This window comes from Colletes latitarsis, chromosome 7 (genome assembly GCF_051014445.1).
Source record: "Colletes latitarsis isolate SP2378_abdomen chromosome 7, iyColLati1, whole genome shotgun sequence".
NCBI lineage: Eukaryota > Metazoa > Arthropoda > Insecta > Hymenoptera > Colletidae > Colletes > Colletes latitarsis.
This window is the reverse complement of record NC_135140.1, coordinates 5,760,549-5,777,434: the sequence shown is the minus strand read 5'-3', so window position 1 is coordinate 5,777,434 and position 16,886 is coordinate 5,760,549. Positions and strand designations below refer to the sequence as shown.

General features: G+C 36.2%; 3 protein-coding genes across 4 annotated transcripts in view; 2 read left to right on the top strand and 1 right to left on the bottom strand.

Annotated features, from left to right (window-relative positions):
* Positions 1-16,886, bottom strand: part of Flo2 (flotillin-2) — a 148,858-nt gene that overhangs the window by 24,347 nt on the left and 107,625 nt on the right. The window lies entirely within an intron of this gene.
* Positions 839-7,270, top strand: LOC143343419 (glucose dehydrogenase [FAD, quinone]-like). The gene is made up of 6 exons (XM_076768311.1): positions 839-1,209; positions 1,355-1,767; positions 4,385-4,820; positions 5,390-5,786; positions 6,145-6,367; positions 6,610-7,270. Exons 2-6 carry the CDS (start codon positions 1,360-1,362, stop codon positions 6,985-6,987), a joined length of 1,842 nt encoding a protein of 613 aa, XP_076624426.1. The 5' UTR covers positions 839-1,209; positions 1,355-1,359; the 3' UTR covers positions 6,988-7,270.
* Positions 8,930-15,916, top strand: LOC143343417 (glucose dehydrogenase [FAD, quinone]-like). The gene is made up of 6 exons (XM_076768308.1): positions 8,930-9,095; positions 11,482-11,915; positions 12,275-12,723; positions 12,870-13,373; positions 14,178-14,403; positions 15,070-15,916. Exons 1-6 carry the CDS (start codon positions 9,092-9,094, stop codon positions 15,430-15,432), a joined length of 1,980 nt encoding a protein of 659 aa, XP_076624423.1. The 5' UTR covers positions 8,930-9,091; the 3' UTR covers positions 15,433-15,916.

Sequence of the window (16,886 nt, the reverse complement as noted above, 5' to 3'; positions counted from 1 at the left end):
GAACGATGTAATTGCGCGTGGTTAATTGTTTCGGTGCTAAGATACTGATAAAAGCTTGTGTATAAAGGATAGATAATTGTCAAAACTAAAATAGTGTAATGAGTTTAGTTTGACTATGATTGTAACTGCAGTGAAAGGTATTATAAGATTACCATTTTTGGTATTCTTTCGTAAAGAAACATTTTTACGAAATCTACGATTGTTGTAATAAACACGTACGCAGGTCGGAATGTTACAACAAAAACAACTCGCTTATTTAATGTATTTTTAGCCTCGTTTTTCTCTGAGTACACATTTTCATTAGTGGGGCAGATAAAATAAAATAATATTCGATGTAACGTGTAAAAACGAGTGTAAAACGATATTTAATTTAATAGAGTATTAAATTTATTTAAAATAAGTATCCCTATCTTCTATTGTCTTCTTTAGATTAAAATGGAGTACAATGGCTGACATTTTGCTTCTGAGATACAAGGCTTCTTCCAGACCTACCCTTACAGGAAACTCTGATATAATCCCTTTGAATTATTCAAATGTAAGAATTTCTGCTAAAGGATATAAATGAACGTAAAGTTTATGTAATTTAATATTTAATTCATGGACGAGCAAGTTTGATTAATGGTACTCTAATGACGACAACTACCCTACTTATGATAAGCTATTAATGAGCAAAGACTTACGCCATTAAATACGTTGACCATGAAACATGTGTCATCCTAAAAAAATATATATATAATGTAATAAATTACACTTGTATAATAGAAAAAGGAGCAACAATAGGGAATCGCCATTTGCGTAAACATATCGAATACGCGTGTACCAGTTTTAATGCAGAAATTATGTGGATCGAACTCAGTTAAAGCGCTACCGGAAAGAATTTATCAAACTGTTTCTCTTTTATACAGAATAGCATATTATTCGAGTTTCGTAGGAGTTGGAAGCCTTGCGAAACGCACTGTTGAGATACTATCAGTTATATTAATTCAAAAACAACGCACCGTAACAAATATAGATTATAGACGAGTATCTAAAGTAGATATTTTGCAACATTTCGTGCAGCATATCCTTGGCAAACGGAATAATACTTAATATCGTAACGGATTTATGATTTCTCTGCTTCGCTGGACTTTCTACTAAAGACCCTGAACGATATCCTAAATAATTACTTCAGAAACGAATCAACACTCGAAGTTGAAACGTCTTAAATAGGTGAGTAGCAACGATCAATCTGTTAATCCATTAATTTTTTTTTTACACAAATCGTCCTTTTATCACGTGTCCACTATTTTGCTTTAATTTTAACGTAAACACAGCTTCGTTTCGAAAACATGACTCACGCATTCGACCGTTTCAGGAACGATGGATTTCTTTCGGGGATTCTCGGTGCTCCAGCCACCGTTGATATTCAGACCAGAAGTGACTTTTCTGCTCCTTCTAAGAATACTCATCAGCGTGCACAGGCCCGACATCGTCGACGTCGAGAACAGAGTGAAACCAATACGTCCAGTGTATATTCAGAGCAATTATGATTTTATTATAATCGGGGGTGGTGCGGCTGGTTCGGTGCTCGCCAATCGTTTGTCGGAGAATGGTACGTGGACGGTGCTCGTTTTGGAGGCTGGTCCAGACGAACCACTAGAAACCGATGTGCCCACCATGTATTCGGTTCTACAGTTATCATCGGTGGATTGGCAATTTAAAACGGAACCTACGAACGAGTACTGCCTGGCTTCGCCTAATCAAAAATGCGAGTGGCCACGAGGAAAGGTACTTGACATGAAAAAAATTGATATATTATTAACCTCTATACATGTACTATTTAATTAGAATTTATCAAACGCGTATTGTTTAATTTTGTTTGAATTTTTATTATTTTTATTAATCAGCAATGCGAGTGGCCACGAGGAAAGGTACTTGATATGAAAAAAATTGATATATTATTAACCTCTATACATGTACTATTTAATTAGAATTTATCAAACGCGTATTGTTTAATTTTGTTTGAATTTTTATTATTTTTATTAATCAACAATGCGAGTGGCCACGAGGAAAGGTACTTGACATGAAAAAAATTGATATATTATTAACCTCTATACATGTACTATTTAATTAGAATTTATCAAACGCGTATTGTTTAATTTTGTTTGAATTTTTATTATTTTTATTAATCAGCAATGCGAGTGGCCACGAGGAAAGGTTCTTGACGTGAAACAAATTGATATATTATTAACTTCTATTCATGTACTATTTAATTAGAATTTATCAAACGCGTATTGTTTAATTTTGTTTGAATTTTTATTCATCCATGCTTGCAAAATTATATTTTACCAATATTTTGGGGAACGTGTGGATTTTAATATATTAGACTTAAAAACGACTGTAGTCTCGTTCTAAATTCCTTGCATGAATATATAGATACGATAAAACACAAATATAAATAATGGTGAGAGACAATATAGGGTTCAAGCGGACAAAGTTTTGTGAATCGAACCGCGTGTTTGACGTGCATCAAGAGATTCAACGTGTCAAAATACGGCAAAAATTAAGAACGACGATAATATGTCTTTGAGACTTGTTTACTTTCCGAGATAGGTACAAGGAAAGCGTTGTTATTAAGAAGAAATTCCGAGAAATTTTCGGTTATGGAAAAACAGGCTTTAAAAAAAGCCCTGATTATGTATCGATTACCAGAAGAGGAAAAATATTTTTTCGATGCGCGCGTGTAGATAAAAATTTGGATTTTTCGAAGTAAATAGCCTTTTTTCCTCTTTTATTTTCTCGTAAAGAATTAAAATTTTTATTGTACTAAACTTCTAGTACTATTTATTTAATCTTTTCTTAAATAGTAGTTAAGAAGAAAAAATTTCAATACCAAAAAAATGTTGTTCTTCAAAATGCTATAGTTTTAAAAATTTTCCATACTTTTCGTTTAAAATAGATTCAGACCCAGTGGAAATTTTTGTACACTATGGTTAACATCGTCGGATAGGATTAATAGACTTAACTACTATACAGGGTGTTCGGCCACCCCTGGGAAAAATTTTAATGGGGGATTCTAAAGGCCAAAATAAGACGAAAATCAAGAATACCAAATTGTTGATGAAGGCTTCGTTAAACAGTTATTAACGTTTAAAGTTCCGACTGAGTAAGATTTCGGGGATATGTTTATTGACCAAAAATGCTTGTAATTGACCCCTGCAACGGAAAATATTTTTTCCAGAACGATTTGAAATTTTTTAATTTCACCGAAAAATTTCAAATCGTTCACCTACTCGAATTTTTTTCTGGAAACTGAGTGAGATTTTGGGGGTATGTCTGTCACTAAAAATGCTTATAAATGACCCCCGTAATCGAAAATAATATTTCCAGAACGATTTGAAATTTTTTATTTTCGCCGAAAAATTTAGGCACTACACCCCTGTCGATATTCCTTAAAAATTCGTTTTTGATTTTTAATAATTTCGCTTGTCGTCCTACAGAAAAGTTGTCTAATACTTTTTTATAGGTACCCATGAGCTCTACTTCAGAAAAAAGTTTCATTGAAATATATTCACTATTGTACGAGTTATGGCTGTTTGAAAATTGGACCATTTTTGTGGGGTTTTTCTCATTTTGCGGGGTCAAGAAGCAACTTTTCCAATATTTTTGCAATTCCTACATATTCTCTACCAAAATACGCGTAGTCTGCTTTTTTAAACATTAAAATCGTCCAATCCGTTCAGAAGTTATGACGTTTTAAAGATTCGCATGAAAATTTGAGCAGACATTTCTGGCCAGAAATTAGATTTTCGGTAAGGAATTTTTTTCTCGAAAATGCGTAGGATTTCGGGGGTATATGTAATGACCAAAAATGATTGTAATTAACCCCTGCAACCGAAAATAATTTTTTTAGAATGATTTGAAAAATTTTTTTTCGCCGAAAAATTTCAGCACCTACTCGATTTTTTTTCTCGAAAGTGGATAGAATTTTGGAGGTATGTGTATTCACCAAAAATGATTGTAATTGGCCCCCGCAACTGAAAATAATTTTTCCAGAACGAATTGAAATTTTTGAATTTAATTGTTAATAACTTTTTAACGAAGCCTCTATCAACAAATTGGTATTCTTGATTTTCGTCTTATTTTGACCTCTAGAATCCTCTATTAAAATTTTTCCCAGGGGTGGTCGAACACCCTGTATAATAAAAGATAATAAAAACTGGACTAAAAAAATATTTTCGTATAGTTTAAGGGTCTCCATTCAAGCCTCTAGAAGTCTCGCAGAACTTTTAACTCTTCACGAAAAAAATAGAAAAGGAATCTTTAAATTTTAACTCTGTAACACGAGAATCCCCCCCTTAAAAAAATGCAAATTAACTGAATAATTTCCACTGTAATTTCCTAGGCCCTAGGGGGGAGTACAGTGATGAATGGATTAATTTATATACGTGGAAACAAGGAGGATTACAATTACTGGGAGAGATTGGGCAATCCAGGATGGGGTTACAACGACGTGCTGCCCTATTTCAAAAAGTCCGAAGACATGAGGATCCCCGAATTGCAAAATTCCTTGTACCACCACACTGGTGGATACCTGAGCGTGGAATACTTCAAGTATCGTTCACCTATAACCGACCACTTGGTGCAAGCAGGCGTCGACTTGGGTTACAATGTTGTGGATCCGAACGGACCATCTCAAACCGGATTCGTGTATTCCCAGGCCACGGTGAGGAACGGTCTGCGTTGCAGCGCTGCAAAGGCTTTCCTTCGATCGGCTTCAAAAAGGCAAAATCTCCACGTTAGCATTTATTCCTACGTGGAGAAGATTTTGGTGCACACAGGCGAGTAACTATTACAATTTTAATCCATTAATTTTTTATCTCGTCGACTGCCACGCGAAACCTCTCAAATTGTCCACGAAAACGAAACTTTGTTTTTAGACAATTGTAAACTACCCATAATTTGGCATAGAATTTATTTTCTACTGTTTCATTCGTTGGTTCAGGAAATTTGAATATTTATCAGAGTTTCATAAAGTAAAACTTCTGGTAGAGTATATGGAAAGCGACTGCAATGTGAACTTGAACCCATTTCACCTGTTCTGCAATTTATTCTACTGTGGCGTCACCTCCTGCGCTCGCCACCAGAGGGCTGCGCTCTTGTCTCTCTCGCAAGTGCTCGACTGATTCTCGACCGACTATCCAATATCCTGGCGCCTTAGGCAGGACCTCTCCTGTCCTCTTCTACCTTCGTGCTATCTCACTTACAATTCCTCCATTTAGCAAAGCGCGCCACACTATAATTTATCTTACTTAGTCTCAGGTGGTGTTAAAGAACTGAATGTATGGTATCTACGCACCGAATAAAATGCTTCTGAAATCTAAAATCTACTTTTATTTTCTACTTTTAGAGGGAGATGTGAAGACTGCCTACGGAGTTCAATTCCTCGTAGGTGGGCAACGCCTCGAAGTGAGAGCCAATCGCGAGGTTATTCTATCCGCTGGCGCGTTGCAGTCGCCCCAATTGTTGATGCTGTCTGGAATCGGTCCTAAGGATCATCTGACAGAGATGGGGATCCCTGTAGTGCACAATTTGCCAGGCGTGGGTCAGAATCTTCAAGATCACGCGGGAGTGGCCGGTATAACTTTCGTAGTGGATCCACCGGCGAATTACAGGGGCTCGGAACCGTTCACGTTCGACGTATCGAAGACTGTTACACCGCACACGATCACGGAATTTGCCACGAATCGTACTGGACCTCTGTACTCTGTGTCGTTAACCGAATCTATGGCTTTCGTCAATACAAAGTATGTATTTGATGCAGCGAACATCGTGTGATCGCCGCTAGAGGGCTACGCTCTCGTCTTTCTCACAAGTGCTCGACCCATTCGTATATATACACTCCTCGACCAGCCTGTCCCGGCGGCTGAGGCGAAAGACCAATTCTTTCTTCATGCTATCTCGCTTACTTCTTTCTACAATTACAATAAATGACGTAAACATCAGGTGTTCAAACGTCGAAACGATTTCATATTTCAATTTACAGTTCCATGTAGAAAACCGTTATATGAAATGTATTCAAACAGATAGAGGAAAAATAGGTTCTCCATTAACCGAGCATATTCGTTGAAGATTCTTATCAACACATGGAATAAATTCTTTCAGATACGCTAACGCGTCGGCGGATTATCCTGATATACAGTTCTTAATGAGCTCTACAGCTGACCATTGGGACCGTTCTCCCATCATAAACACGCAAGTATACACGATCGTCCCGCTTCTTTTGAGGCCTCTAAGCAGAGGATACGTCAAGCTGCGTTCGCCGTATCACATCCATCCGGTCATCGTTGCCAATTACTTCAAGGAACCACACGATCTCGAAGTCCTGGTAAAATGACTCTAATTAAATACTCGTAAAAATTCAGGATAAATTCCATTAACGTGAATCATAAAGCCCCATTATTCCTGGCCACCGAAAAAAGCTAAGTAGAATGAAAATATCCCAAACTCAAGAATGTACAATTCCATAAATTCTGAAATTCGGAGTTCTGATATCGCTAAATCGAATCGATAAATTCTTAAACGAGACTTTAGAGTATTTTAACAATTATGAACGTTTAATTGACACAGATAGAAGGGGCCAAGATCGCTAACCAAATGGTCCAGACACCAACGATGAAGAAATTGAACGCTCGTCTGCTGTGCGATCCAAGATGCTCGTCGTACGTGTGTGAATCGGATGATTATTGGCGATGTATCGCTCGACAGTATACAATGACGATCTATCATCCAGCAGGGACGTGCAAAATGGGGCCAGTTAACGACCCTACGGCAGTGGTCGATCCCAAACTGAGGGTGTACGGAATCAATAAGTTACGAGTGATCGACACTTCGATCATGCCGACAGTCGTCTCTGGCAACACGAATGCACCGACGATCATGATCGCTGAGAAGGCTGCTGACATTATTCGGGAAGATTGGAGAATAAATAGAGGTTTTAATAGTTAGGGTTTTGCTGTTTGCTGAAATCGTGCAAACATGTTACGTGTTATTAACTGCAATAACAAAGACAATAACGATAACGAATATAAGAATGATGTTAATAAGGGAGTCACCGTCAATATTTATACAGACAAAAACGACGATAATTAAAGTGTCAAAATTGTTTAAATGTCATGGGAATAGTAACGTTAACGATTTATTTTTATTTAGACTATTGGAGCCACTGCTAGTCCAAGGTTTTATTATAATAAGGCAATGTTATGCAAAATTTATGAGCTTTGCGTGATAAATAACGGTATATAAATTTTGAGGATATTAAAAACCGTATTAAATTTTAATGCTATGCAATCGGTTACGTACACTCGGATAAATGTACGCTAGTTTTAAGGAGGTAATGTTAATGCAAGTGAATTCTCCATGACGTTTTGTACAAAAATGAAATATTGTAGGTTTACGCGCACCTCTTCCCCGAGTATACATGATATTGAAAATTTAAATACGCAGAATATGATGAGTTGTTATGAGATGTTTTATTAACGCAATTAATCTTTTATAATTTGCAACGTATGAACTGGCAGTATTCTTCTTATCGGGCAATCTGTGTTGTTGCAATTGACTTGTACCGGTACGAAATACGACGATTTAAATAATTTAAAGATATAAAAAAATAAAGATGGTTCTGTCGTAGAGGTGAATATGGAATTCGAATAACTATTATTGAACAGTCGATTAGAACCATTAATTCTTAATGAACGTCTTACGAAAGCATAAATAAAAACTATTTTATTTAATATACGAACATATGTGTAGATAAAATGAAATCTTTTTATATGTGTATGAATTTAGTCGTAATGAAACCGATGTATAAAATTTTATTTTCTAATTGAATAAAATCGTATATTCTCCCCTCCATCTGCGACCATTTCTTGTACTCTTTTGTCTTATTAATGGTTAAGGTATTAATAACAAAGCAATAAACGTCAAAAAAAAGTCGAAAATTTAAGGAACTAAAAGTTGGACCAAATGGAAAACAAGAATCTGACAGCGGAGGTTAAGAAAAGACAAAGCAAATCCGACGAAAGACTAAATTCAACAGAAGAGATTAAGAAAACAAAAATCTGACAGAAGGGATCATATTTGATCTGCAGCGACCGGGGAAACGAAAAGTAAATTTGACGGAAGCGATGGATCGTAACGAAAAATAAAATGAATAGTAATTATAGTTTAATAATATAAAAACAATATCACTACTTTGATTCAATTTTAAACAAGTATATCGTCGAAGTTTCTACCAAGATCAATAAAGAACCTACGTTGCGTCTTCAATGAAGTTAAATAATTTATGTCCCAATTAATCTAGAAGCTAATCCTAACTTTCAGGCACCATTGATATCTGGCTTAATTCAGATACGAAATTATCTTTCGTTGCTTCTAATAGCAGCAGATTTAGAAATGATAAATACGTTGTAAATAAGAAACCATATTTATGAAATTGCACATGTATTTTTCTAGTTCGAAGTTTTCTTTTTTATATTTTTATTACCGACAACAGGAAGCTTTCTCATAAAAATAGAGTTTTACAGAAAGCATTTTCTAATTCTCTATTTCCCTAATTGAAAGAAAAAAGAATGGACCTTTGAGAATACCGAACTATCGCAAAATATAGACACATAAAACGCGATGAATCATCCATAGAACATGATTAATCATATTTATAATTATAATGCGATAAATTACACTTGCATAATAGGGTAGAAATGGTTCCACGTGCAGCCACAATAGGGGTTCGCCATTTGCGTAAATACTTCGATAAGTATATGTACGATTCTTTGCAGAAGTTTTGTGAAATTTTTTTTTATATCGAACAACATATGTTTGAATTTTAGACGAGTTTTAGGAGTCTCGTAGAATGCAGTGCGTGGAGGTTTCGGTTTATTATTACTCCTAAACAACGTCTCAAGCATTTAATTTTTAACAGTTGCTCTCCAATTTTAATAGTTCAATAATTTCCCTGCTTCGTTAAACCTTTCACAGAATTTCTAAACGATCGTCGAAGTTGTTACTTTGGAAATAGATCACCGTTCGAAAAAAAGAGATCGAAGAATACAAAATGCGTGAGTTTTCGATTTCTCTATTAAAAAATATATAAAAAAATAGAATCGGAAAAATGTTGGCATAACTTTGGAATAGTATTACTTGTAAGTTATTTCAAAGGTTTCATTTTATTATCTGTAATAAATATTTTTAATAATAGCAATGTCAAAATGTAAAAAATACAATTAAATAATTTTTTAAATGATTAGATGTTCCTAATACTAATGACGCGTTTGACTAAAAAATTTACAAATTTGTATTTGCGTGATTAACAGATAATTCACCACTATAGTTTTCGATGTTATAAATTACAACGATGCGTTCGAATATTAAATTTCAATATTATGACGTTAAAATTTATGTTTGTGTTTATCCGTAACGAATAAAAGTTTATTTTGGCAAATATGCCATATCTCTGTCGCTTGTTTTATTTTTTGTATAAATTACGTTTATTGCAATACTTTTCTTCCTCATAGGATGCAAAGTAAATACATTAAATCTCGAAGCTTATCAAGGAATAATCATACCAAAATCATTGTTATCTCAATCGCGTACTCCCACCCTTTGCTTTTGTTCTTATTTAAGGATGCAGCACAGACCTGTTCATAGTAAATAATAACATTTTCTTGGGCAGACAGTGTGCATTCTTAATTTTTAATGTAAGTACAGATACGAAAATTCTCTAGAAATTATATATATCGATCAAGTTCTTCAGTATTTCTCGATCAATTTCATTTCGAACTTCCTGTAATATTACTTTGTAATTGCTTATAGGAAGTTCCTTGCTTTAACGACTCTCACATACTTTTTTTCATCAAGTACGAAAGGAAAATAAAAATATAAAATCTCGAAATTTATCAAGTAATATCCATATTAAATTGTAAGTTATGTTTTTGGTGTCTTTATCGTGTTACTGAACTTTCCATTGTTATTTAAAGATCGCGTACAACTTTAGCAACACTTTAGTGAGCAGACAGTACGAATTGTAATTTTAAACGTAAGTAATTGAAGTTGTTCCTTACGAAATTTAGGACTGATTGAATTTGTCAAATTGGCAGAAACGTACTTCCCGTAGACGATTTTCCTCAATTTGTTAGGATATGTCAAGGTTTTTAGCTAATTTCGTGTCTACTTTCCTGCAATATTCTTTTATCGGATAGGAGAAGTAGTTTGCACTTTTACGATTCATCCACAATCTGACCGAAATGGGAGTCTAAATTCTAGGGTCTAAAAGGGCTAAAAAGATGTTTCGGGGGTAAAAATTGTAGACGCGATGCTCTATTTCGATTCGTTTCTGTGACAACACAAGTGTTATCGAAATCTTACTAACGTTTGCTTTATTGAAACACCGATTACGTTATAAAATGTTGATCATTGTTGTGTCTTTGGTGATCGTAAATCACGAACAGTTTGCCCTGGTACTTGCATTTCACGATAATGGATGCACAGAAGCTTATTATGTGTTTGATAAAATGCTGTTTCACTGACTCATCAAGATTAACATGAGAATTTTTGTCGATTTGCCAACGGTTTTCAGAATTTCTTTCACGCTTTCATACACTCGCCGCGACGTAATTCTGAAATATTAGCATAATTCCAATTTCTATGGAAGTAGCTTCCATTTTCAGCCATAATTATCGTTACTTCATTAACTTGTCAACTCTAACATTCGTGCAAGTACAAGTGTGTATATAAGTCAACGACTTAAACGAAAATAAATTTCTTTGCTGTAATAAAATATTCCCGACTCGTTAAGCGATGTAATTTGTCTAAGATAACATCAGGAATCGTACGAAAGAAAATGAAAACTACGAAAGATAATCTGGTGCTTGTTCTATTTTTATAAATAAAAGATGAAATCGTTAACTGGTAATGATCACATACTTCATTATGATAAAAATAAGGATCGATACACCATTCATAATTTTTTAGAGTACAAGGGTTGATTGGGGATTAGCATTTAAAATTCGACAATTTTGTTTATTTGCAACGCCAATCCATCCTAAAGTGAGCTTGATTTTTTTGGAAATATCAGGGATCAGAGCCCAATTAGCACTGTATGTTTCAATTCTCGAGTCAACTGTGTCTTCTCAAGACGAAACCCTAAATCTTAAGTCCGAGTCTGGATGATTTTCAACAGTTCCCCCCCCCCCCCCCCACAGTACCAATATTTTCTGAGCACTGAATTTTTCCACTAAACGATGAATTGTGAGCTCCACGATGGTTTGCAAACCGAATACAAATGTCACGTGCAAATGAATAACAAATAGAGATCCTACATTAGCCCCGATTAATATACAAATTCTATATTAGTCCTGAAATTTAGATGAAAAATAACGATTGAAAGAGTTTCGTAGCGTTTCCAGGTGACGGTAAACTATAATTCGCGACTTTTTCTGTCAACAGCGACGCGCGAGGAGCTGGAAACGATGTCGTCCATTACGAGACTCGGCGACAGGCTGTCGGTGGCTATGACCACCGCGGCGGAAGTGGTTTTCGTGGTAGCCCTGAGCATGTACATCACCCTGTACAGACCCGACATCGCCGATATCGAGCATAGAGTGACGCCTGTGACACCATCGAACATTAACAGTAGCTACGATTTTGTCATAATCGGTGCTGGTTCGGCTGGCGCGGTGCTGGCCCATCGCTTATCGGAAGTTGGTTGCTGGTCGGTGCTTCTGTTGGAAGCTGGACCGGACGAGCCAGAAATATCGGACGTACCTGCCGTGTACCCGACTCTACAAGGCTCGATTTGGGACTGGAAATTTAAGACAGCACCTTCAGACAAATATTGCCAGGAGAGAGAGAACCAACAGTGCTCATGGCCACGTGGCAAGGTACGATAGGATTCTAATTAACTTAATTAGGTATTAAAAGTATAGTTGTGGTCCCTGAAGCAATAATATGAAACGCAATTTTGTTGTATTTAATTCTTAAGGGGGTTTTCTACTGTAAAACGCGTTCTTTTTTGTGTTCTCTTTGGTATTTTTTTATGAAGAAACTATGCAACTTCTTGCATCGACGTTTCAAAGACACGGTCCATCCTATTTTCTGTTTGCCTTTCGAAACGTACCTCGTAATATTAATTTAATGAAAAATCAAAACAAAACTATCCGTCACTTTTCCTGCAAAACACCAATCGTAAATAAACGATAGTAAGGGTTGATTTCACAAGATTTTCATCGAAATTTTCCAGGCTCTCGGTGGAAGTAGTACGATAAACGGAATGCTGTACATTCGTGGAAACAAGGAAGATTACAACAACTGGGAGAAATTGGGAAATCCAGGATGGAGTTACAAAGACGTGTTGCCCTATTTCAAAAAGGCCGAAGACATGAGGATCCCGGAATACGAATCGTCGGCGTACCACGGAACCGGTGGACACCTGACCGTAGAATTCTTCAGATATCGTTCGTCTATAACTACTTTGTGGATGAAAGCAGGCCAAGACATGGGTTACGAAATCTTGGATGTGAACGGAGCCAAGCAAACCGGATTTACGTTCTCGCATGCCACTGTGAGGGATGGTTTGCGTTGCAGCACCGCGAAGGGTTACCTTCGATCGGCTAGGAACAGAAAGAATCTGGACATCAGCACCAACACTTTCGTGGAAAAGATTTTGGTGCGCAAAGGCGAGTACACGGCGTAACAAAAACGTTAATTATTTCGTTAAAAAAGATTTTTTCCCTCTAAGTTGTCATCTGTTGTATGCACTATCGTCCATATGTCACGAGACATTTTGATCGTACGTCTCGATAAATGCAAATTACACATACAATTTTAAAAAAAAGGCCGAGAAAATTACAGTCTAGACAGCAATACCCTTATGGATGGGGTGTTAGTGAAACATTGAACAAGGAATTACTGTATCTTCTTATATTGGGTTTTCGTTTCGCAGATGGAGATGTGAAGACTGCGTATGGCGTACAGTTTACCGTAGGGGGTGAAAGCTACAAGGTGAATGCCACTCGCGAGGTTATTCTATCTGCTGGTGCGTTGCAATCGCCCCAATTGTTGATGCTGTCTGGAATCGGTCCCAAGAAACATTTGGAGGATATGAAGATCTCAGTGGTGCACAATTCCCCTGGCGTGGGTCAGAATCTTCAGGATCACGGAGCTATCGGCGGTGTAGCTTACTATGTGGATAAACCAAAAGACTACAATGGCTCAGAACCTTTCACATACCTTTTCCCGGAAATTCTCACTATTAAGACTATCATGGAATTCGCGAAAAATCACACCGGACCCATGTACACGGAACCCTTGGGCGAGGGTATGGCTTTCGTCCCTACCAAGTGAGTACTATCTTTAAAAATATTTTTTTCTATTATTTAGTAACGTTTCTACGAATGTAAACTATCGTAAACGTTGGAGAATCTCGATTAATTCAGAGGGAAAAGGAACAACGTATGTACTGTGCGTCTGCGAGAAGTTGACTGGTGAAAGGAACGCTAGATCCCCACTTCAGTTTAGAGTTTGGCGCTATTGGTCGTACCTAGAAAGTGGGGATAGGCGGAGCGAGCAAGTCCTCCCTGCTAGGTCAACTTTTTCGCGAACGCACAGTAGCAAGGACCGAATAAGCAAAGTAATTTTCACAGAATAACTGAAACCTAACTCGAGAATTGAACACTCCAAAATTTCCCATTCCCACTTATTATCGAAGGAACCCATCCCAATATGTGAACACTGCAACACAACAATTACAACAGATCACCTAATTCTTGACTGCTTCAAATGCAATACTCTTTGTCGTAAACACAAGCTGGAATCTCAACTTAAACAAAAATTAATTTAAAAAACTAAAACATATTGATAAAGATCGATAAATAGTTGGTGGCATGCTTGATCAACATTCGAAAATTATTCTTCTCGATTTTGGTGATACTTGAAGGGACGAATAGTTTAATAAAATTCTGTAAAATATTTACTTGAACTTAAATCTTTTCACAAGTTTTTAGATTGATAAATATGGATACAAATTGTAATGTACAAGAGTATTAAGTATCGTTAAATGAATGGAACAGTTTTCATTTACGATTCTACGCCAGTGTTTGCACCAAAATTTTGTACTAACGTGGCAAATAAATCTTAAATTTCAGATACGCCAACGCGTCGGCAGATTACCCTGATATACAGTTCATAATGACTTCTGCGGTGGACAATTCGAATGGTAATCCCAAGGTATACTCGGACGCGTTCACGACTATTCCACTCCTGCTGAGACCACGAAGCACAGGGTACATCAAACTGCGTTCACCGGACCCGAAAAACCACCCAATCATCGTACCCAATTACTTCAAGGAAAAACACGATATGGACGTCTTGGTAAGAATTGATTATTTATTGAAAGAATCTAAGAATACTCGATTCTCCTCAAAAAAATTAAATTGTAAAGTTTCGTAGCATTTTGTGATTAGGGGATTTTGTTACCGAAATATAACAGCTGGAAATTGACAAAAAATTAACACAGGACACACATTTTAGTTAACAATCTGTCTATTGAACGTTCATAAGTACACTGCGGATTTTTATGCAAAGGGGAGTTTCGTAGAGGGTTGTTTCAACCCCTAAATATAATAATTCGTACCTTACTTTAAGTATTTCCTATATTTTTGCATATTAACACATTATCGACGGGAAACGAGTATTCTCGTTTTACAAGTGAAAATTTCAATAAAATATATTAATTACAAAAATACTTATCACACTTTTAGTATACACATATACAAATTCTATATTAAAATCACCCATCGTATAGGAAAGTTTTAATAAAACTGCCCCGTCGTTAATGCGTTAAGTGAATTCTGTAGTTTCTTGAGAATTAAAAATTTCCCATAAATGCATAAACATCCGCAGTCTACTCGAAAGCATCGACTATTTCACTTTTTCCTATTGGTATAGAAAAAGCAAGGTTTCCAAAGATTTTTAAAAGATTCGTTCAGGGAATATAAAACACAAAAATATTTTAATTTAATTTTCTAATTAATAAAGGTCGAAGGAGCGAAGATCGCCCACGAGTTGACCAAGACCCCAACGATGAAGAAATTGAACGCAAGACCGAGATGCGATTTGAAATGCTCCCAATACGGATGTCTGTCGGATAAATATTGGGAATGTATGGCTAGATCTTACACGATGACGATTTATCATCAATGCGGAACGTGCAAAATGGGACCCAAGGATGACTCCATGGCTGTCGTCGATGCCAGATTGAAGCTTCACGGTGTTTCTAATCTAAGAGTGGTCGACGCTTCGATTATGCCAAAAATCACTTCCGGGAACACGAACGCACCGACGATCATGATCGCTGAAAAGACTTCCGACATGATCAAGGAAGATTGGAAAAAGGAATAAACGGTCGAAGTTTCTCTGGTTCTCGAAAGCATTCGAACGAGTTACGTTCTATTAAACCCTTATTAACCCCTTACCGTGCCATTTAGCTGGACGAAATCCAGACCCACATTTGTGACGACTTTCTGTTCGCGAGTCTGGTTCGTGACATTTGTGTTTGGGCTAAAATCTTCGTCACGAGTCAGACACGTTAAAGTACGGGAGGGGGTTAACTGAAATAACGAAAACGTTTACGATAACGAAGAACCATAGGAACGACGGTGCCGATAACCTCAAGAATTCCAATCAGTGTCGAAACTTTTTACACGAGAAATAACAATGTCTATGATTTTTTGTTATTCGAACTATTGGAGTTTGTCGTGAGTATATAGAACTTTATTGTAACGAAGTAATACGATGAAAAATTTATAAGCTTTGTGTGGTAAGTGACTATTGTGTAAGGGGATATAAAGTTTCATGGTAATAAATATGGATTAATTGAATGATATATATATATAGTTAATACGTACGTCCCGGAACAAAGTCAGATTATTGTTATACTATTTTTAAAGGACCAAAGTCGACGACTAAACTGGATCCTCGTACTTCTTTTTTAATAACAGTATGTTGTCTTTGTACTCAGCAATTATTTTTTTAAGATATCTATATTTGTTTACTTATCGTTGAAACAACATTTTCTAGTTCGAGAATGTATGTATAATTTTACGAAGTAGACAGTACATGCTCGATAACCGGAAATACATAGATTCGCTATGAAAATAATTGCCGATTATCAAAAGTAAAAATTAAAAAAATTAGCTTCGATTCACGAACTATTTAATAACATTTTATCTGGATTGCATGGTACATTGGTAAACCTAATTGTAAACCTGATATTGCAATGTTAACAAAAATTAAATACCTTTACCATGTACGAGACGAACAACGAAAGTTGTTTCTTATTGAATTTGTCGAATTGGCAAAAACAGAGAACAGCTGATGCAGCGGAATTTCATAGTATCGAACGAATTTAATTTACATTCTTTCGACCAGTCGAGTTTTATGGTTGGTGAACAAGAACGTTGCGCGAAGTGAAAGGTTTTTCAAATGTTCGATACATATTTATTATAAAGTATAAGTATATAAAACGTATTCGTTACTACGAATTGACAAGGAGGCAATTATTTTCAAGGGACGTTTAGAAGCTCGAAAAATTTTTCTATAAACCTGAACCATTGTTATCGTAATAATTTACCGTGTCTATCGAATATTATAAATATTTTGCAAACACCCAATCGGGTATGTAAATTTGCTATTCAGAAATTGACGATGCCTCGATCGTACTGTTTGCAATCGATCATGTTTATTGCAGAGTTCCATCACGTTCTGACAGAAACATGGACCAATATTGATATGGTAATCGACTAAATTCGACCTTACGCGCGTGTCGTTCGAATTACAGCGAAACAGTGAACGGT